Genomic DNA, 22259 nt, shown 5'->3' on the forward strand with positions numbered 1-22259 from the left:
CTTCCTTTTTCTTTGTTTCTTTCTTTTCCTACTTTCTTTTCTTTTTCTTTTCCTTCCTTCCTCCCTTTTTTTTTTTTTTTTCTCCTTCCTTCCTTCTTCTTTGTTTCTTTCTTTTCCTACTTTCTTTTCTTTTTCTTTCTTTCTCTTCCTTTTTCTTTTCCTTCCTTCCTCCCTTTCTTTTTCTTCCTTCCTCCCTTTGAAAAATTACAGTAAGCCCTGCATTGAAGACAGAAAAAAAAACTGCCGGGGGTGTTTTATTTTCTTTTTCTTTTTTTTAATTTTATTTTTAAAACAACCAACTAAGAAAACTAGAACGTTTCTCTTTTCACTAAAAGGTGAAGAAGGGAGGGAAGAAACTCTCAGGGGGGAAAACTACAGGGGAAAAAAAATATATCTTTTGCCTCCGCTCTCATCTCGCCTTGCGACGGCTGGACCGCCGGGGGCCAGAGACCGTCGGCTCTTCAGCCGGCGTGGAAGGCGCCCCATCCTGGCTGGCCGGACCTTCCCTCGCTTCGCTTTCCCCTGGCACAGTTGATGCAGTATCTCCGGCCAGTTTTTGCTGAATTTCCAGGCCAGGCTGCTCTCCCAGGGGGTGAAGTCCGGCCCCTTCCCCTGACTCCTCAGCGCCTGGCCCCGCGGAGCTCTCACTCCTCGGCGAGGAGGGCTCGCTTCTCTCGTCGATGACCAGGACTCCGCAGATATCCTCCGCTTCGAAGTATCCTGAGCACGTCTGGATGACCTCGGGGGACTCGCAAGGGGGTGGGATCCTCCGGGGTCCGGCAACGGCCTCTTCGGGACCGTGCGTTTTGGTCGCAGAGGGGGGTTGGGGGTCGGTCAGCTGTGAGGGGGTTTCCGTAGGTCTGGCCGTGGCCTGGAGCCGGGAGGCCCTGTACCTCTGCGGGCAGAAAAGAACAACAAAAGCCCATAAAATGGCTGTGAACTTGTTGTGGTTCACCGGCAGCCTGTGCAGACGGCAGTGGAATTGGACAGTGGAGAAGAACGGGGACCAGTCCGGGAGTCTGGGGAGGACTTGGATGAGGGTCCTGCGTCCGATGCAGAGATGGGGCCAGGACCATCTGGGAGTGGGGTGCTGACTCCAGAGCCTCCGGAGTCTGGCATCAGCGAGGCAGAGGAACAAGGGGAGCCTGTTCCCAGTGCCCGTTGCAGCCTTTGGAAGCCGAAAAACAGGCCCGTTTCATCACTTCCGGAACTTCCGGTTTCGTCACTTCCGGTATTTGGAGGCCGAAAAATGGGCCCGTTTTTCAGCCTCCAAAGGCTGCAGAGGCTTCCCTTAAGCCTCTGGGAGGCCGAAAAAGGAAGGAGGGAGGGAAAGAAGGAAGACAGGGATTTGGGGATGGGAGGGAGGGAGGGAGGAAGAGAAGGAAGGGAGAGGAAGGAGGGAGGAGGAAGGAAGGAAGGGAAGGAGGGAGGGAGGGATTGGGGATCGGGGGAGGGAGAGAAGGAAGGAAGGGAGGGAGGGAGGGATTATTGGGAAAAGGAGTGAGTGATTGAATGAGGAAGGAAGAAAGGAAGGAATGGAAGGGAGGGAAGGAGGGATTGGAATAAGTGAGTGAGGCAGAAAGAAAGGAAGGAAGGGAAGGAAGGAAGGAAAGGATTGGGAATAGGAGCGAGTGAGTGAGTTAGGAAGGGAGGGAGGATGGAAGGGAGGGAGGAAGAAGAGTAGGAGGCAGGGAGGGAGAAGAGAGAAAGGGGAGGGGAGGAAGGAAGGAGAGGAAGGAAGGAGGAGAGGGAGAAAGGGAAGGGAGTGAAGGAGAGGAGGAAAGGGAAGGGAGGAAGGAGAAGGTTAAGGAAGAGGAAGGAGGGAGAAAGGAAGGAAGGAGAAGAGCAAGGAATGGTGGAAGAAGACAGAGAAAGAGGAGGAAGGAAGAGAGAGGGGAGGAAGAGGGAGAAGAAGGAAGGAAGGAAGGAAGGACTAACCTGCAGGTTCTCAAAATGCATCCTGGACTTGCAGTGGGTGAGCCGCGTGGCTGAGTCGCTGGAGTAGAATTTGTGGCACAGCCGGCACAGGAACCCTGCCACGGGCACCAGGAAATCCAGGCCTGGCAGAGGGAGGAAGAGGAGGAGGAGGAGAAGGGAAGGGCACGGATGAAGAAAGCATAAAAGCCACAGGAGGAGAGAATCTTATCCCCGGTAATCCTCCACTTACAACAGTTCACAACCAAAGTTACAACGGCACTGAAAAAAAAGTGACTTAGGGCCGTTATTCAGCCTTACAACCGTCGCAGCATTCCCCACGGTCACGTGGCTTACATTCGGATGCTTGACAACCGGCCTCGTACTTACGACGCTCCCGTAGTGAATGGAGAAGCCAGATTGGCTGTACAGCCGTGTTACTCACTGAACCACCACCGTGATTTGCTCAACGAAGGCGGCAAGAACCATCGTAAAACGGGTCCAAACCCACTGAAGACATGTCTCCCTTAGCAACCAGAGACCCTGGGCTCAAAATTGTGGCCGTAAGCCGAGGACGGCCAAAATTTGGAGAAAGAGGAAAGAAAAATACACACACCCGCGCAAAGATACAACACGGTGTAGCAACTTGCTTCTCTTACCGTAGACCGTATCCGGACAATACTCGGCGTTTCCTCCAGGGTCTTCCACAGACGTTTCTCTCAGCCCAACCTGGGAGGGGAATGAGTAGGGGAGGGGAGGATTGAAACGCCCACCTTTGACTTCGAAGTTCACAAAATAAAGAGGATTTTTTTTAAATGAAAGATTATAATTTAATAAAAGCAACTATTATTATTCTTAGAATGGCCTAACTGCTTTGATGTAAATATGGATATTATTTTATTTGTATCACAGTATGATTAGAAAGGTAATTGAAAATTACCAAGGGGATAAACAATGGAAAATTATAATTTAATATAAATTTATGAATTGCTACTAGAAATATATAATTTGTTAAACACCGCAAATATGATTATTCATGTAATATCTGTGGTAAAAGGAGTGATGGTAAAAACATAGAGATTGGCATAAAAATAACATACTGTAATATCAAATAATCAAGATTGACGATATATGTATTAATATCAAATTTTATAAGATTGTTAATTGCATTTTAGTATGAAGAATATTGTTGTAATTGTTTTAAAATGTAAGACACTCTGGGATCACACTGTTCACACAATTATGTGCTTGTTGAAACACAAAATAAAAAAAGTATTGCAAAAATTAAAAATAAAAACAGAAAAAAAGAGAATTTTGTTTTCGGGTTTTGCAAAAGAGGAGAAGAATTGTGTTCCTAGCATTGGGCTGAACCCTGTGGGGTGAGTGGCTGCAGGAAAGGCTCTCGCCAGGATGGATGTGGATGACCGTTAGTGTTGGTCCCCAGCTCTGGGAGAAAATCCCTAGCTGGTATCTGCAAGCACACTGTATTTGCCGGTGCTTAGCTTTGGAGGAAACGCGGAGGTGTTGTGGCCCACCAGCGGCCAGCGGAGCTGGCGGCAGATTCGGACAGTGAGGAGGTGGGGGAGGAACAGGGGCCAGTCCTGGAGTCTGGGGAAGGCTCTGATGAGGGCTCTGCATGGGAGGCAGAGATGGGGCCAGGGCCGTCCGACAGGTATCAGCTGCCTTCGGTGTTGGAGATTCAGTGGGGAAGAAGAACAGCTGGAGCCTGTTCCCAGTGTGCGCATGCACAGAGCTGCCAGGAGAAGGGAACAGCTAAGGAACAAGGGTGGACTTGGGTGTAAAGCCACAGGTGGACATGAATGTCCCTTCCCATAGGGAATAAAGAGGAGCGAAAGGGGAGTGGTGTTTGCAGGAGACAATTAGTTCGTTTAATTAGTGTGAAGATCTGTCCCTGACTTCTTGCCAAGTATCGTCTGCTACAGCGTGGCGTTTGGAAGCTATCGGCCTGGCAACTCTCCAAGCCTGGCAATTGAGAAACCTCTTGAAAGACTGTTGGCCGGGACTTTGCTGGAGAGGAATTCAGTGTAAACTAAATAAAAAGAGGTTTTTACTGGGACGAGGAGTCGGCTTCGTGCTGTTGGGGAAGCCTAGGTTAGAACAGAAGGGATTGCAAAAAAATAAAAATAAAAGCAAACAACATCCCTTAAGTCACGGGAAAGAGGGAGATGGAGGAAGAGGCATGATGTAGGACCCCCCCACCCCCCCAGACTCAAGGGGGTCTCAGAGGAGGCAGGAAAAACACAACCAGGCTTGCAAAATGCAATTATTGCAGCCTATCTTGAATAAAGCTGATTTTTAGCGTTTCCCGGCCAGCCCCTTCGGCTCTGCTCTCTCCCTCCTCGCGAAGAAACGGGAGCTGCCCTTACCTGTTGATTCACGGCCTCCACTGGATCCAGCTGGGGCCCCTCCCTGCTTCCTCCTCTTCCTCTTCCTCCTCCTCTTCCTCATCCTGCTCTTCGAAGCATCCCACGGCGTCCACCGTGATCAGCTCCTCCGAGTCCTCGGGGCCGCCCAGGTCTTTCTCGCCCAGCCTCACCTGGCCAGGTGCAGGGGAAAAGAGGGAGTCAGGAGGAAGGGATGGGCGGACAGACAGACAGGCAAGACTGGACTGCCACCCCCCACCCACCCTTTTTTTTTTTTTAAAAAAAGCCTCTGACCTCTCTGGTCTTCTGTTTGTGCTCCAAGGATTTCATGTGCTCCACAAACTTGCGTGGCGTTTTGAAGTAGCGGCTGCAGACGGTGCAGAAGGGGCGCAGGAAGCGCTTGGCCAGCTGGAAAGAGAGGGGGAAGGAGGAGAGGGAGGGAGGGAGGGAGGAAAGAAGGAAGGAAGGAAGGGAGGAGGGAGAGAAGGAAGGAAGGAGGGAGGAAAGAAGGAAGGCAGGGATTGGGGATGAAGGAGGGAGAGAAGGAGGAACAGAAGGCAGGGATTGGGGATGGAGGGAGGAAGGAGGAAGAGGGAGGGAAGGAAGGAAGGAAGGGGAAGGAGGGAGGGAGGGATTGGGGATGGGAGGGAGGAGAGAGAAGGAGGGAGAAGGAAGGAGGGAGGGAGGAAGGATTATTGGGAAAATGAGGGAGTGATTGAATGAGGAAGGAAGAAAGGAAGGAAGGGAAGGAAGAAGGGAGGGACGGAGGGATTGGAATAAGTGAGTGAGGCAGAGAAGAAAGGAAGGAAGGAAAGGAAGGAAGGAAAGGAAGGAAGGAAAGGATTGGGAATAGGAGCGAGTGAGTGAGTTAGGAAGGGAGGGAGGGAGGGGGGAAGGAGGAAGAGAAGGAAGGGAGAGGAAGGAGGGAGGGAAGGGAAGGAGGAGGGAGGGAGGGATTGGGGATGGGAGGGAGGGAGAGAAGGAAGGAAGGGAGAGAAGGAGGGAGGGGAGGGAGGGAGGGATTATTGGGGAAAGGGAGTGAGTGATTGAATGAGGAAGGAAGAAAGGAATGGAAGAAGGGAGGGAAGGAGGGATTGGAATAAGTGAGTGAGGCAGAAAGGAAGGAAGGAAGGAAGGAAGGAAGGAAGGAAAGGATTGGGAATAGGAGCGAGTGAGTGAGTTAGGAAGGGAGGGAGGGGAGGAGGGAGGGATTATTGGGAAAAGGAGTGAGTGATTGAATGAGGAAGGAAGAAAGGAAGGAATGGAAGAAGGGAGGGAAGGAGGGATTGGAATAAGTGAGTGAGGCAGAAAGAAAGGAAGGAAGGAAAGGTTTGGGAATAGGAGCGAGTGAGTGAGGAAGGGAGGAAGGGAGGGAGGGATTGGGAATTGGAGTGAGTGTGGGAGGGCAGAAAGGAAGGAAAGGGAGGGAGAGAGGAGGGAGGGAGGGAGGGAGGGAAGGATGTTTAGGCCAGCTGAACCATTTTCTGCCATTCCCCAAGCGGGTGCTGAACCCAGAGGCTCTTTACCTTGTGCTCCTGAGTCCTCCGATGCTTGATGAGGTCACCTCTGAAGTTCACCTGGCAGGTATTGCACCAGCGCTGCTGGCTCTCCCTGCAAGGAAGGGAACCTCTCAAGGAGACCAGAAAACCCAGAAGGATGCGTGTGGAGGTCCCTCAACTGCAAAGCTTCCCCCCCCCCCCGCACACCTACCCGTCTCTCTCCGCCGACTCCTTTCCCGAAGGCAGCTTGGGGACGAGACAAAGTTTGCTTCTTTCCTGGACTTCCTGGAGCCGCTGCTGGTGTGGCTCTCCTGACAGGTGAGCCTGGAAACTCTGGAGCAAGACAAGTGCAAGGGAAGGGAAGGGAAGGAGGAAGCAGAGAGAAAGGAAGGAAAAAGAAAGGAAGAAAGGAGGAGGAAGGAGAAGGGAAGGATGGGGAAGGAAAGGGAAGGGAAGGAAAGGAAAGGAAAGGAAAAGGAAAGGAAAAGGAAAGGAAAGAAAAGGGAAAGGAGGAAGTAGAGATAAAGGAAGGAAAAAGAAAGGAAGAGAGGAGGAAGGAGAAGGGAAGAGAAGGGAAGGGAAGGAAAGGAAAGGAAAGGGGACAGAGAAAGAAGAAAAAGGAAGAAGAAGGAAGGAGAAGGAAAGGAAAAGGAACGGAGGAAGTAGAGATAAAGGAAGAAAAAAGAAAGGAAGAGAGGAGGAAGGAGAAGGAAGGGAAGGAAAGGAAAGGAAAGGAAAGGAAAGGAAAGGGGACAGAGAAAAGAAGGAGAAAGGAAGGAAGGAAGGAAGGAAGACAGGAAAAGGAAAGGAGGAAGTAGAGATAAAGGAAGAAAAAATAACGGAAGAAAGGAGGAGGATGGGGAAGGGAAGGATGGGGAAGGAAAGGAAAGGAAAAGGAAAGGAAAAAGAAAGGAAAAGGAAAGGAAAAGGAAAGGAAAAGGAAAGGAAAGGAAAAGGAAAGGATGAAGTAGAGATAAAGGAAGAAAAACAGGAAAAAGGGGGAGGAAAGAGAAGGGAAGGATGGGGAAGGAAATGAAAGGAAGGAGAAGGGAAGGAAAAGATAGGAAAGAAGTAGAGAGAAATGAAGAAAAAGAAAGAAAGAAAGAGGAAGGAAGGAGATGGGAAGGATGGGGAAGGGAAGAGAAGGAAAGGAAAGGAGGAAGTAGAGACAAGGGAAGAAAAAAGGAAGGAAGGAAGGAAGGAAGGAAGGAAGGAAGGAAGGAAGGAAGGAAGGAAGGAAGGAAGGAAGGAAGGAAGGAAGGATTGGTTAGCTCTCCTATCCAACCATCCCCTTCCTTGGAAGCCAGACCTTTGCAAAGCAAGCAAGAAAACCAAATCATATTTTACCAAGAGCTAAAAGGGAGGAAGGCCAGCCTGGTGACACAGATAGTCCTTGAATTATGACCACATAAGTGGGACCACCATTTCCACTGCTATGTAAGCCCGTTGTGAAGTGACTTTTGAATGGAAGGAAATTGGGGGAAGGGGAAGGGAGAGAGAGAGAGAGAGAGGAAGGAAGGAAGGAAGTAAGGAAGGAAGGAAGGAAGGAAGGAAGGAAGGAAGGAAGGAAGGAAGGAAGGAAGGAGGGAAAGAAGGAAGGTGGGGGAAGGAGAGGAAGAAAGGAGTAGAGGAGGGAGGGAGGGAGGAAGGAGAGGAAGGGAGGGAAAGAAGGAAGGAGAGGGGAAAAGGAAGGAAGGAAGAAAGGGAAGAGGGGAGGGAGGGAGGAAGGAGAGGAAGAAAGGAGGGACAGAAGAAAGAAGGAGGGGACAGAAGGAAAGAAGGAAGGAAGGAAGGGAGAAGGAGGAAGGAAGGAAGGAAGGAAGGAAGGGGATGAAGGAGGGGAAAGAAGGAAGAGAGGGGGGAAGGAAGGAGAAGGAAGAAAGGGAGGGACAGAAGAAAGAAGGAAGGAAGGAAGGAGAGGGAGGAAGGAAGGAAGGAAGATGAGAGGGAGGGCCATTGTACATGCAGACAAGGAGCCACGATTGGTAGGTTTTGCTGTCTGTTTTTCTTCCTTCTAGGGACAAACCGGCTTTGTTCTCCTTCTCAAAGGATTCCAGCATTTCCTTCTTCAACAAAAACCCCGAAGCGGAACCCCCAGACGGATGCACTGGCGGAAACCCACCATCCTTCCGTCCCCACTGCCCCCTCCCCTTGGGAAATGCCTCCCTCCCCTTTCCTTCTGTCCCCTCCGCTCGGCACCTGTTGGTTGCAGCAGTTGGTTCGGCAGACGTAGCAGAAGTAGTTCAGGGCGGCCCCGGGAGGGGCTGGCAGGGGGCCTCTCCGGAGGGGCCTGGCTTGATGGCCGGCGTGGTGCTGATGGCCCGGCTCTCGTTGCTCTGCTGGATGGTCACCTTCAAGGCACCCGCACTGCTCAGCACCTGGCACAGAGGGGCGAATGGGGGAGGGGCACGGCTCAACTCTCTGGGCCTGGCAGGCAAGAGGTCCCCAGTCCGGCCACATCTGGGCAGCTGTTTTGGGCCCCCTCGGGCATCTGGGGAAATCGGAATGGGACAACTTGCCACGGCCAACTTGCCGCAGGACAATGTAACCATTTCCGCCGAATTCTTGGAAACAAATACAAAAATATTTCCGTTTTTGCCATTTCCTTCTGTCCCTCCTTTTGCACCCTTTCTTTAGTTCTTCTGCTCCACCATTTCCTTCATACGAGTGTAACTCTTGTCCCGCAGCGAATTGCCCTGCAACCAGTTGGCCATGGCGAGCTGTCCCAGTTGGATGTGGCGAGTTGGCCATGATGAGTTGGCCATGAGTTGGCCATGGCAAGTTGATGTGGTGAGTTGGCCACATCCAACTCATCATGGCCAACTCACCACATCCAACTTGCCCTGGCCAACTCATGGCCTACTCATCAAGGCCAACTCATGGCCAATTCATCATGGCTAACTTGCCATGGCCAACTCATGAGGAGTTACATCATGGCCATGATGAGTTGGATGTGGTGGGTTGGTCATGATGAGTTGGCCATGGTAAGTTGGATGTGGTGAGTTGGCCACATCCAACTCATCATGGCCAACTCACCACATCCAACTTGCCCTGTCCAACTCATGGCCTACTCATCAAGGCCAACTCATGGCCAATTCATCATGGCTAATTCATCATGGCCAACTTGCCATGGCCAACTTGCCATGGCCAATTCATAGCCAACTCATCATGGCCATGATGAGTTGGATGTGGTGGGTTGGCCATGATGAGTTGGCCATGAGTTGGCCATGGCAAATTGGCCATAATGAGTTGGCCATGATGAGTAGGCCATGAGTTGGCCAGGGCAAGTTGGATGTGGTGAGTTGGCCATGATAAGCTGGCCGTGATGAATTGTCATAGACTCTCTGGGGATGGTCCTAGCAGCAAAAGAGTTCAGGGCCACCTACATTCACTCTCCCCCACCCCTTTTGGCTCACCTCTGAGGTCTTCTCCTCTTCAAAGCTCTCCTCCAAAGCCTCCGCGGGGACGTCCCCTTCCCCAGTGTCTAGGAAACAGAGAGGGGAAGTCTGGGGGTTTGGATTTGAACTCAGCTCCTCGGAGACGGAAGAAGGGAAGGTGGACTCTCTTTGGCTGTATATCCACTGAATGGTGGCTGGATTCCATGGCCTTCATGACCCCTGCTTATTGAGCTATAGGAAGTTGGGAAGGTCCCTGGAGGTCATCCAGTCCAGTCACTGCTCGTGCAGAAAAGCTTTCCCAAAATATTTGGCTTGGCCTCCAGCCAAGAAGCATTTATTCCTTTTTCTAGGGGACACAAAGAACTCGTAAGAATATCTAACTTTTATTTCTTTAGCATGCCAACGCTTGCCTTTTGAAAAACTCTTTATCCTGTCTGTAGTCCTCAACATGTGACTACAATGCAGCCCAATATTTATGTCGTTAAGTGAGACCTTTGTGAAGTGAGCTTGGCCTCCATTTTACCACCTTTCTTGCCACCGTTGTTAAGCGAATCACGGCAGTTGTTAAGTTTGTAACACGGTTGTTAAATGGATCTGGCTTCTCCCATTGGCTTTGCTTATCAAGTCACCTTGGGACACAGCAATGGTCATAAATATGAATCACTTGCCAAGTGTGTAGATTTTGATCCCAGTCACATGGGGATGCTGCAACGCTGCAGCGGTCCTAAGTGTGAAAAAGCTTTTTCAGCCTCGTCGTAACTTTGAGCAGCCACTAAAATGAATTTCTGTAAGTTGTGGACTAACTGTATTGATGGTCCTTGACTTATGACCACAATTGAGGCTGCAATTTCCTTCCCTAAGGGATGTAACCATTCGGGGAGCCATCGCTTGCTTGATTTATGACCTTTTTGCCACAGTCATGAAGCGAATCAGGCAGTTCCGTCTTCCCCTTTCGAATCTGCTTGTCGGAAGCTGGCCGACGGCGACCGTGAGCCACCAAAATGTTGCCACGGCCATCCTACCTGTTCCTGTTGCCACGAATTCTGGGTCTCCTCCTGTCTGAGCCTCTTCTGTTTTGGGAAGGCCTGGCGCATCTTCAGCGTCCGAGATCTCCACTTCACTAGCGGGGCGAGGAAAAAGAAGAAGAAGAAGAAAGGAATGGAATGAAAAAAAAAAAGAACAGAATAAAATTCTTTATAGGCCAAGTGTGACCGGACACAGAAGGAATTCAAAGCTCTCGGGCTTTTTCCCCGTGCCATTCCTCTGCTAAACAACTAATTCCCACAACACTGTCAAACTTTTTACTAAGACTGCATTGCTACTATTCTTCTCATCCTTCCTATATTACCTACCTCCTTTTCTACTTATGGCTATAACTTTGTTGCTTGTATCTTTACGCTTTATATTGTTTTATTTAATTTCCTTGTATGATTTAGGTTGATTGCTTATTTAGTATTCTATGACTATCACTAAGTGTCGTATCCCATGATTCGTGATGAATGTATTTTATCACTATGATCATGATTTATCACTTATATCTTTTATGTACCCTGAGAGCAGTTGCACCAAGACAAATCCCTTGTGTGTCAAACCACACTTGGCCAATAAAGAATTCTGTTCTATTCTATTCTATTCTATTTATTCTATTCTATTCTATTCTTTTTCTATTCTAATTCTAATCCTATTCTATTCTAATTCTATTCTAATTCTATTCTAATTTTATTCTAATCCTATTCTAATCCTATTCTAATTCTATTCTTTCTATTCTCTTCCCTTCCCTTCCCTTCCCTTCCCTTCCATATTCTGTTCTCTTCTATTCTCTTCTCTTCTATTCTCTTCTCTTCTCTTCTTTCCTGTTCTATTATTTTTCTATTCTAATTCTAATTCTATTCTATCCTAATTCTATTCTAATTCTATTCTAATTTTATACTAATCCTATTCTAATCCTATTCTAATTCTATTCTTTCTATTCTAATTCTAATTCTATTCTATTAATTCTATTCTAATTCTATTCTATTCTAATTCTATTCTAATTCTAATTCTTATTCTATTCTAATTCTATTCTAATTCTAATTCTATTCTAATTCTATTCTTTCCTGTTCTATTATTAATTCTATTCTAATTCTAACCCTATTCTATTGTAATCCTATTCTATTCTATTCTAATTCTAATTCTATTCCTTCCTGTTCTGTTCTGTTCTGTTCTTATCCATTCCATTTTGTTCCAAGAAAGGCAGTTTCAGGTGACCCTTGCAGGAATAATGGTTACCTTCGGGGCACCTTGGCCACTGGTTCGCCATCTTGAGGAGGCTCCGCGAGGCTCTCTGCAAAGCAGAAAAATAGATTTGATGAGCCCCCGTCGAGCCCAAAATCTCACGAAAGACTGTTTGACGGGACTTGGCTGGAGGGGAATTCCCTTTAACCTAAATAAAAGAGGTTTTACCGGGACGAGGAGTCTGCTTCATGATCTTGGGAAGCCCGGGTCAGAACAATAGTTTTCTATTTAAGATACATTAATAATTTCAGCATGGAGCTTAGTTATGTAGCGCGAGGCTGTAGATTCTACAATATGGGGACTGTTGGTGAGTTGCTGAGGGACAGAGGTGACACAGTTGCTCTTTAAAAAATTATGGTTTAAATTGAGTTGGTTTCCATCCAGCCTTTTTACGAGCGATTTCAATCGTGATTTCAATCGACTTGATTTCAAACGAATCGACTCGGTCTCCTCCCTCATCCGGTAATTCATCTGCCAGACAAACCAGCTGCCAGGGCTCCCAACAGATCTACCCCCATTCAAATCATAAGTCTCTAGCTGCATCAATCAGAGTTAAAAAAAAATTGATTTATTAGGAGTGGCCATGTTGGCGTTAGCTGGATGCAGCCGACACTAAAATACATCATTCATTTCCCCTTTTGACCATGGTCTTCCCCCCACCCTGGATGTATATCCTCCAATGGGACACATCCATAGCCAAGAGTCATCAATCATCCTCTCCAGTAATAATCTAGCGCGCCGACAGCTTCGGCTGCCAAGGCGATTATCTGCGGCATTTAAGGAATGCACTGCTTTCCCCCACTCCCTTTCTGCTGGCAACTAAAACACCAAAGGAGTATTTTTTTAGTTGACACCAGCCTCTGAAGACCCCCGATTCTTTTTGAGCTACCAAGAGAGGGCTTGACTTACCTGAAGTGGGAGAGCCGGGCTGCTTTCCCACTGGTGCAGCCCCTTCCTCGCCTGGCCCTTGTACGGATGATGAGGTGCCATCTGCCTCTCGCTTCCTCTCTGCGACCCTGGGAAAATCCTGCAGGATAAGAGAGATTATTTTTTTTTGTAACAAAAGCAAAAAAAAACACAAAAGAGGTGAATTGCAAGGACAGCTTTTCATAACTCCTTTTGCGGGACACTTCTGGGGGGGGATCCAGAAAAGCAGAGGAAGAGCAATAATAACCCACAGCGGGAGCTAAACACTTCCAGTCGGGCACACGGGACGGAAAGAGGATGGGGGGAACCAGAGGCGGGCTTCAAAAAATTTTAGCAACAGGTTTTTTTGCCCGGTTGCTGGGTAGATGTAGCCATGGTGGGTGTGGCCTAGTTGGCCTCCTGCACCACAGCGGGGAGCCATTTCGCCCTCCTCGGGCTCCGGAGGCTTTCCACGAGCCTCTGGGAGGGCGAAAAATGGCCAGGCTACGGAGGCAGAGGAAGACCCAGGCCCACCCCCTCTTCATCCTAGGACACACAGGGAGGAACGGAGAAGAGAGCAACATGGGTTGCATGGCTTACGGGGGAGGAAAGGGCCCTGATTCCCTTCATTAGCCACACCTGGGAATGAGAGTTTAAAAGAGATGCATGCTGAGTGCAGCACTGGGAACAAATGTGAGTTTATCTTGTGTTGACTTTGGTTATTTGTGTTCCTGGCATCTTCCCAACCGTGTTGAGTTCTTGCTGTTCCTTCATGTCTGGAATTCCTGCTGGACTAATGATCTCATCTTGACTTGATTGGACTTATAGTTACAGTTTTCGTTGACCATATTTTGGACTTGATTCTTTGCCGTCAAAGGCTGTTCCTGGGACAGTTTTTCTCCAGCCAGAAGGTAACCAGGACATTGGGGGGCAAAGTTGGAGCTAATAAAGGGACTTCTACTGATTATCGGTCTGTGTTGCCTTTGTGCCATGCCCCGGGTGCTCACAATTTTAGACCAGAAACACAGAGGATCCGTTCACCCCAGGACTGCTAAGGGCTCCCTCTGGACCCTGCCTACCTGGCAGGGGTGTTGTTCACACCAGGGCAGGTCTCTGCGAGGATCGGTGAGACGTAAACACAACGAAGCAATCCAGATCGAAGAGCGAACTCACCTTACGAAAGGGCCGGTTTTGGCGATGAAATGGGAGGGCTGGGAACCCCAGCTGGGGGGGCTTGAGGGAGACAGGTGGGGGCCCCAGTAGAGAATGTCGGGTTGCTTGAGGGAAGAACTGCTGCAATACAGGAGCGGTGGCCACATTGAAGCCTCTTAGGTTACCTGTAAGACCCCCCCAAACACCAACACCCCCCAAAAAACAAACAGCCAGGAAAGGAAGAGAGAGAGAGAGAGAGAGAGAAAAGCACATCAGACATTGCACAAGATTTGGGGCCTTCCAAAGGTGGCTGGCTGCCTCCCAGGCTTCCTGCCTCCCAAAGGAATTTCCAGCCGCTGCTGAACCATGGCTTTTCCGAACGAACCCAACTTTGCACTGAATCTGGATTCTGATGGTTACGGGGGATCGGTTGGCACAGGGGCTGCCATTTCGGGGTGCGTTTCGGACCCAGGACCCAGGGAGTTAACTTAACCAAGGCTTGGGCTGTTGGCCCAATCACCTCGGGTGGGAAGGACCAAACCCCAGAAAAGACAATGCAAAGAAAACAAATTTTAGGATGGCATTGGAAACATAATGGACAGCGAGTTGGTTCTGCAACCCAATAGGACAGACACAGACTTCAGAAGATAGTTAGGACCGCAGAAAAAAACAATGGCTACCAACCTTCCTTCCGCGGAGGACCTGCATACTGCACGAGTCAAAAAGAGGGCTGTGAAAATATCTACAGACTCCTCATATCCTGGACATAAACTGTTTCAACTCCTACCCTCAAAACGACACTATAGAGCCCTGCGCACCAGAACAACTAGACACAAGGGGAGTTTTTACCTGAACGCCATCGCTCTGCTAAAGAAATAATTCCCTCAACACTCTCAGATTATTTACTAAGACTGTATTACTATTATTCCTCTACTATTAGATTATAATAACACTTCCTAGTACCTATCTCTTCCCACTTGTGACTATAATCTTGTTGCTTGTACCTTTACAATTTATGTTGTTTGTTTGTTCCCTAGTGTGATTTGATTGCTTATTAGTAACCTATGACTATCACTAAGTGTTGTATCTTATGATTCTTGATGAATGTATTTTATTTTTTCTTATATACACTGAGAGCATATGCACCAAAGACAAAAATCCTTGTGTGTCCAACCACACTCGGCCAATAAAGAATTCTATTCTATTCTATTCTATTCTATTCTATTCTATTCTATTCTATTCTATTCTATTCTATGACTATTGTTAAGTGTTTACCTGATGATTCTTGACTCTTGATGAATGTCTCTTTTCTTTTATGTACACAGAGAGCATTTGCACCAAGACAAATTCTGTGTCCAATCACACTTGGCCAATAAAGAATTCTATTCTATTCTATTCTATTCTACTCACCTACTCTACTTACTCTATACTCTATTCTAATTTTAATTCTAATTCCATTCCCAATTCCATTCCCAATTCCAATTCTATTCTATTCTATTCTATCCGTTCAGGCGCCCGGCCTAGAAACCAGGAGATAAGTGAGTGTTATAGCCCTGCCTAAGGTGTGAAAGCTGGCTGGGTGACTTTGTTTGTTGCTGTTGTGGGGGAAATAGGAGGAGGAAGAAATATTAAGGGTGTTCTCTGCCTTGAGTTATATAAAATTAATAATTAAAAATTAATAACGATGGGATAATAAAAAGAAAAGAAGGATTAGGAGTGATACAGAAATATTCCAGTATTTGAGAGGCTGCCCCAAAGAAGAAAGGGTCAAATTATTTTCCAAAGCACCAGAAGGCAGGACGAGAAACGACTGATGGAAACTTATGAAGGAGAGAAGCAACCTGGAACTAAGAAACTTCCTTATAGGGAGGACAATTAACCAGTGGAACAGCTTTGCCTTTAGAAGTTGTGGGTGCTTCATCACTGGAGGTTTTTAAAAAGAGACTGGTCAGCCATTTGTCTGGAGTGGTATAGGGTCTCCTGCTTGAGCAGGGGGTTGGACTAGAAGACCTCCAAGGTTCCCTTCCAGCTCTATTCTGATTGAACCAGAAGAATGGCTTGCCTTCGGAAGTTGTGGGTGCTTCCTTTCCGGAGGTTTTTAACAGGAAATTGGAAAGCCATTTGTCTGAAATGGTATAGGGTTTCCTTCCTGAGCAGGGGGTTGGACTAGATGACCTCCAAGGTCTCTTCCAACTCTGTTAATCTGTTCTTAAAAATCTAATAAATAATAATAGCGAAAACGGGTCAGGTCAGGAGGCTGGCAAGGAAAGCAGAACTGTGGTGGACACAACTGGAGTTCGCCCCCACCCTGCATCCAGAGCAACCGATTCTAATGGTGATCAATTCCATAAAATAAATCCATTTCCTCTGGTTTTATTGCAGATCCATCCAGACGCTTTTAAGAGTCAGATCTGCAATTTGCTGAAACAACCCTGAGCCGATATCCGGATGGCAGGAAGCACATCTGCTTCAGCCAAGGAAGACGTTTGAAAGGGCCATAAATGGAGCAAACTCTTGAATTATTCAGCTACGGGGCCCTTTTCTCAAATGTCTCGGCATCAAATACTCCGAAATGTAAACCGTCGGTGACCAGAGGCGGCTCAGGGTTCAGGTCACCGAGGTGGAAACCTCACCTAACACCGAGAACTGAAAAAGGATCCCGAAGAGCACGGTTTTGCTCCCTGCAAAAACCTTGCAAGTTACACGCTTTTTGGAAGAAACCAAAAAGTGGCAGCCAGGAGATTAGAATAGATGAGAGTTGGAAGGGACCTTGTAGGTCATCTAGTCCAGCCGCCTGCTCAAGCAGGAGACCCTATATAAGTGGCTGTCCAGTCTCTTCTAAAAAACCTCCAGTGATGGAGCCACCCACAACTTCTGTTGGCAAGCTGTTCCACTGGTTAATTGTTCTCCCTGTTAGGAAGTTTCTCCTTAATTCTAGGTTGCTTCTCTCCTTGTTCAGTTTCTATTTTTTTGTCCTGCCTTCTAGTGCTTTGGAGAATAAGTTGACACCCCCTTCCTCTTCTTTGTGGAGATCCTCAAATACTGGAATACTGCTATCATGTCCCTCCAATTCTTTTTTTTTCTCTACCTTCAGCCATTCTTCATATGCTTTAATTTCCGGGCCTTTGATCCTCTTCGTTGCTCTTCTCTACACTTTTTTCCAAAGTCTCAACATCTTTTTTGTAATGTGGTGACCAAAACTGGATACAGAATCCCAGGTGTGGCCTTACTAAAGGCTTGAATAAAGCAGTACTAATACTTCATGTGATCTTGATTCTGTGTCTCTTGTTTACTCAACTAAAGATAGTGTTAGCTTTTTTGGCTGCCACCGCACATGACTACCTCATATTTAAGGGATTGTCCACTAGGACTCGAATTTCTCTCTCTTTTGAGCCAGGTTTCGCCTCATCCGTATTTGTATCTATAGATCACCCAGGTCTTCTGAATCGTTGGCCAAAGAAAAATGGAGCTATAAACCAGGATTTAGAAATTATAGCTTCCCCCTTCATGGTCAAACCGAACAAATCCAGGAGAGTTTTAGGCTTCCTAGACTTAAAAACTGGATATTGAAGATACCATCCCAAAATTAAAATCAAGGTTGTCGGGAACGCTGTGTAAAACTCGGGTCGAGGTGTTGGTCCAGATCAGGCCGGAAGGAAGGGAGGGAGGGAGAAATGTGGAAGAGATTGTACCTTGCATTTGGTGGAGGAGAAGCGCTCGCTGGAACACAGGGTTGGTGTTGAGTAGCGATGCCGGACTGGGTGCCTGCAGAGTTAACTGAGATGGTGTCCTGGGAGGGGTGGGTGGGAAGGACCAGAATATAAGTATTCCTCGATTTATAACAAATTCATTTAGTGACTATTTGGGTGGAGTGGTGCAGTAGTCTAGAGCAGTGGTCACCGACCAGTGGGCCAGGGACCACTGTTAGTCCGCGAGAAAATTTTGGTGGTCTGCAGAGAAACGTCCCCCCCAAAGCAATTAATCCAGGCTGCGCGGGAACACAAGGCTGTGCCGCCCACATGGTCTGACACAAGGTACTGAGAGGAGGGGGGAAGGGGAGGGGGGAAAGGGTGGAGGGGGGAAACTTGCCCTACTCGCCCCACGCGCCTGGCCTGGCCACTGGGCTGCTTCTTTCCGCTTCTTTCTTCTTCTGCTTTTGGCTGCACGCAAGGAAAGCAGCCAAAGTCTTTCTTTCTCTCCCCCAAACTCCGCCAGAAACGAGTCTTTGGGACCCTGCAAGGCCTCCTCCTCCAAGAGGCTGCACCAGCAAAGACTCATTTCTGGTGGAGTTTGGGGGAGAGAAAGAAAGACTTCTGCTGCTTTCCTTGCATGAAGCCAAAAGTCTCTCTCTCTCCCCCTGAGAACGGAGCTGGAGACGGTATCCTGCGATCCCAAATAAAGAACGATCAATCGGTAGGAAAACGGGGTGGGGAGTTTTCCCGCAGACTTTTTTGGGGGATTTTCCCAGGGTCTCTGATCCGCGGGATTTAAAATTATGAGTTTGGTGGTCCCTGAGGTCCATAAGGTTGGCGACCCCTGTTGCCCTGGTAGAGCTCTCGCCTCACAATCAGCAAGCTGTGAGTTCGATCCTAGTGTCATAAAACGAGACAAGCGGAACAGGAAATACAAGCATGCAACCTCATTTCTGTATTATTATTGTTTTGTTGACCAGGGAGAGGCAAGGGTGGTAGGGAGGTCTATTCATCATCATTATTATTACTAGTATTATTATTATTATTGTTTTGTTGTTATTGTTGTTCTTCTTTTTCACATTTTACAAATCTTAATTTTAATATTAACGGTACAGTGACTTCATTCTTTCTGGGGAGGTCTATTCTTTTTAATGTCGGCGTGTGTCAAGAGTTTGCAAGCCCTGCTTATGGGTCGTGGAGTATCCTCCTTCAGTAAGGAGGTGGGGGGGGGAGCTCCAGGCAGGCTGGGGAGGATGGGAAGAGGAGTGGATGAGTCTTCAGGAAGTTTGGGGAGCTCTCCAGGGAAGACAGTCGCTTCCTTCGGGCTGGGCGGAGCATCCCCTTGTCTTGGGGGGTGGGGGGCAGGCAGAGGAACCCCGTGTGACCCCCCACCCACCCCAAAGGCGCGGCGCCCCCCCTCCAAGATCTCCCCACCGGAGCGCGGGGCGCTTTTGGCACCGTTACGCACGGGCCAGGGGAGGCGGGCGGGGCGCCGGCCGGCTCGGGGCGCAGGGAAGGGGGCGCGGCGGGGACTCCCCTTACTCTCCCCTCCCCACCGGCCAGGGATGCAGCCCAGGCCGCCGGCCCGGTCCTGAGCAGGGGGCTTACCGGCTGGGCGTCGCTTGGGGTGGCGCCGGGGTCTGTTGCTGCTGCTGCTGCTGTTGCAAGAGGTGCTGCAAGCGGAGCAAATGCTGCTGGCCGAACATGGCTGGGGAAGGAAGGAAGGAAGGCGCCGGGCAGGAATCCGGCCTCGGCTGGCGGAGGAGGAGGAGGAGGCGCCGGCGGCTCTTCCTGGCTCGGCCGGCTCGGGAGCGCGCCTGGCGGAGGCCGAAGGGGGTGGCGGGGAGAGCGCGCGTCTCGCCCTGCGCTCCGCGGGCGCGTCTCGAGCTGGGCGCTGTTTTCCCTTCTCCACGCCCCCGCTCTCCGCTCCGAGGCTCTTTCGGGGCGCCCCTCGCAGCCCCCACCCACCCAAGTCCCGGGGAGGGGGCAAGCAGAGGGAGGAGCCTAGGCGGGGGCGGGGGGATGCGATGGCCCCACCCTCTGAGAAATGTTCAAAAGAGTTGGGGATTCAACTCCTGCTCAGTCATTTATCTTTCTTTCTTTCTTTCTTTCTTTCTTTCTTTCTTTCTTTCTTTCTTTCTTTCTTTCTTTCTTTCTTTCTATATCTTTTTCTGTCTGTCTATCTAATCTATCTAATCTATCTATCTATCTCTATCTATCTAGAGTATCTATCTATCTTTCTTTCTATTTATATCTTTTTCTGTCTATATCTAATCTATATCTATCTACAGTATCTATCTTTCTTTCTTTATATTTATATCTTTTTCTATCTTTTGCTTTCTATTTATCTATCTATATTTTTCTATCTATCTATCCTATCTATCTATCTATCTATCTATCTATCTATCTATCTATCTATCTATCTATCTATCTATCTACGGTATCTTTCTTTCTTCCTTCCTATCTGTCTAACTTTCTAGCTATTTTTCTTTCTTTTTCTTTCTAGCTATCTTTATCTATCTTTCTATCTACAGTATCTATCTACGGTATCTATCTTTCTTTCTTCCTATCTATCTATCTATCTATCTATCTATATCTCAATCTATTTTTCTTTCTTTTTCTTTCTAGTTATCTTTCTTTTTTATTTATATCTATTTCTATCTATTTCTTTTTCTATCTATTTCTTTTTCTTTCTTTCTATCTATCTACAGTATCTTTGGTATCTATCTTTCTTCCTTCCTTCCTATCTTTCTTTCTAGCTGTTTTTCTTTCTTTTTCTTTCTTTCTTTCATCTTTCTATTAATATTTTTTTCTATCTATTTCTTTTTCTTTTTATCTTTTTAACTATCTATCTACAGTTTCTAGCTATCTAGCTATTTTTCTTTCTTTTTCTTTCTTTCTATCTAATCTTTTTCTATCTGTCTCTTTTTCTTTCTATTTCTTTTTCTATCTTTATCTACAGTATCTATCTATGGTATCTATCTTTTTATCTATCTATCTTTTTATCTACCTACGGTATCTGTCTGTCTGTCTGTCTGTATCTATCATATCTGCCTGCCAGCCTACCTCTCTATGTCATCTCTCTATCTCATCCATCTAGCCATATCATTTATCACATATATCTATATATGTCTGTCTCTGTCTAATCTATCCTCTTTCTATTTACTTATCTAACTATCTAACATCTATCTCATCTACCTAATCTGTCTATCGTGTCTACCATGTCTGTCTATTTATGTGACACAATTTCATAGCCATTGTGACTGTACATTTTTACTAATTAAATTCTAATCTTAAGTAAATCGGTTCCTTTTGGGGTTTGCTTTTGAAGCAGCTGCCTAAACAGGAACTGGTGTTCTTCGTTACACCTTGAGAACTGAGATTCGGTCACTGCCCACAGCCTACCTGCAATAACAAATGTGCGTCAAGGTGCTTTTTAAAGAACTACCTTGGCAGAAGGTAGAACGGCTGGGGACCCACGCAGACCAGCTCCCCCTCCTATACCTCCACCTGGACCTTGCCAGCTGCCACTAGCTGATGCCCAGCCCGAGTGAAAGCAGAACCGGTTTGCCGCAAAAGTTAAAACAAAATTTTTTTAAAAAATCACGGTTGTTGCTATGTCAACAGATCTTGCATCCTTGCTTGGAGAAGCTGCTGCAAACTCTGATTATGGCAAAACGTTGGATCTTCCTGTGCCTGGCAGTTGTGGTAGGGCAGAGTCAGGGCTGACCTTACTCTTGGGTATGGCGGGGCTCCCTTATTGATTGCATATTATTTTACACGTGGGGGTGGGGAGGAAAAAGGAGGAAGACCAGAAGAAGGAGGAGAAAATAGATAATGGCAGAAAAGGAGAAGACGAGGAGGAGGACGGCAAGAGGAGGAGGAGGACAGGAGGAGGAGGAGGAGGAGAAGAGGAAGACAAGAAGAGGAACAGGAGAAGAAGAAGGAACAGGACGAGGAGGAGGACAAGAAGAGGAGGAGGACAAAAAGATGAAGAGGAGAAGAAGAGGAGCAAGACAAGAGGAAGAGGAGGAGAAGAAGAGAAGGAACAGCAGGAGGTGAAGGACAAGAGGAGGAGGAGGAGAGGAACCGCAGGAGGACAAGAGGAGGAAGAGGAGGAGAAGAAGAGGAACAGCAGGAGGAGGACAAGAGGAGGAGAAGAAGAGGAACCGCAGGAGGAGGAGGAGGAGGACAAGAGGAGGAGGAGGAGGAGGACAAGAAGAGGGAGGAGGAGAAGAAGAGGAACGCAGGAGGAGGAGGAGGAGGAGGAGGACAAGAGGAGGAGGAGGAGGACAAGAAGAGGAAGAGGAGGAGGGAGAAGAGGACGCAGGAGGAGGAGGAGGAGGACAAGAAGAGGAAGAGGAGGAGAGAAGAAGAGGAACTGCAGGAGGAGGAGGAGGAGGAGAGAGGAGGAGGAGGAGGACAAGAAGAGGAAGAGGAGGAGGAGAAGAGGAACCGCAGGAGGAGGAGGAGGAGGACAAGAGGAGGAGGAGGAGGACAAGAAGAGGAAGAGGAGGAGAAGAAGAGGAACCGCAGGAGGAGGAGGAGGAGGACAAGAAGAGGAAGAGGAGGAGAAGAAGAGGAACCGCAGGAGGAGGAGGAGGAGGACAAGAAGAGGAAGATGATGATTTTGGAACTCTAGTGAGTCTCTAACAGGGTCTCCTTGCGCAAGAGGAGGGTTGGACTAGAAGACCTCCAAGATCCCTTCCAACTCTGTTATTCTGTTAAAGTTGGCAAGATTAAGAAACGTCGACCCAGGGCCTAAGATTACCAAGCCACCTCTCTGCTTCTGGCGTTCCCTGGTTTCTCATCGGGGCTTAAAGGCCCTGAAACTGGACCCTGTTTTAATTCGGGGGGGGGCCCTTCCGATGATCCCCAGGCACCCCCGTTTTGGCATCCCGGCACTCTCTGCCTCCCGAGGTCTTCCCAGCAGGATTTGGAGGGCTCCATCTGGGCTGTCCCTTTTTTTTTTTTTTTTTTGTCCTTCTTTTTTTATATAACCACACAAAAGGACAGAACGATCCTGGCAGATGGCTCCCA

At 48.0% G+C, this 22259-nt stretch overlaps 1 protein-coding gene across 1 annotated transcript; it reads right to left on the minus strand.

The window, feature by feature from the left end:
* Window positions 1-257: 257 nt before the first annotated feature.
* On the minus strand, window positions 258-19128 carry CIZ1 (CDKN1A interacting zinc finger protein 1). The gene is given in 16 exon segments (XM_087944268.1): window positions 258-895; window positions 1939-2060; window positions 2574-2643; window positions 4313-4471; window positions 4593-4706; window positions 5825-5909; window positions 6009-6130; window positions 7997-8085; window positions 8088-8175; window positions 9214-9281; window positions 10218-10315; window positions 11464-11518; window positions 12379-12496; window positions 13549-13712; window positions 17220-17317; window positions 18828-19128. Coding segments are annotated over 16 exon segments (2034 nt in total). The 5' UTR covers window positions 18926-19128; the 3' UTR covers window positions 258-409.
* Between the last annotated feature and the right edge of the window lie 3131 nt (window positions 19129-22259).

The sequence above is a fragment of the Notechis scutatus genome, chromosome 15 (assembly GCF_049901735.1).
Source record: "Notechis scutatus isolate UNSWTSFEM ecotype Mainland chromosome 15, rNotScu1.2, whole genome shotgun sequence".
Lineage (NCBI taxonomy): Eukaryota > Metazoa > Chordata > Lepidosauria > Squamata > Elapidae > Notechis > Notechis scutatus.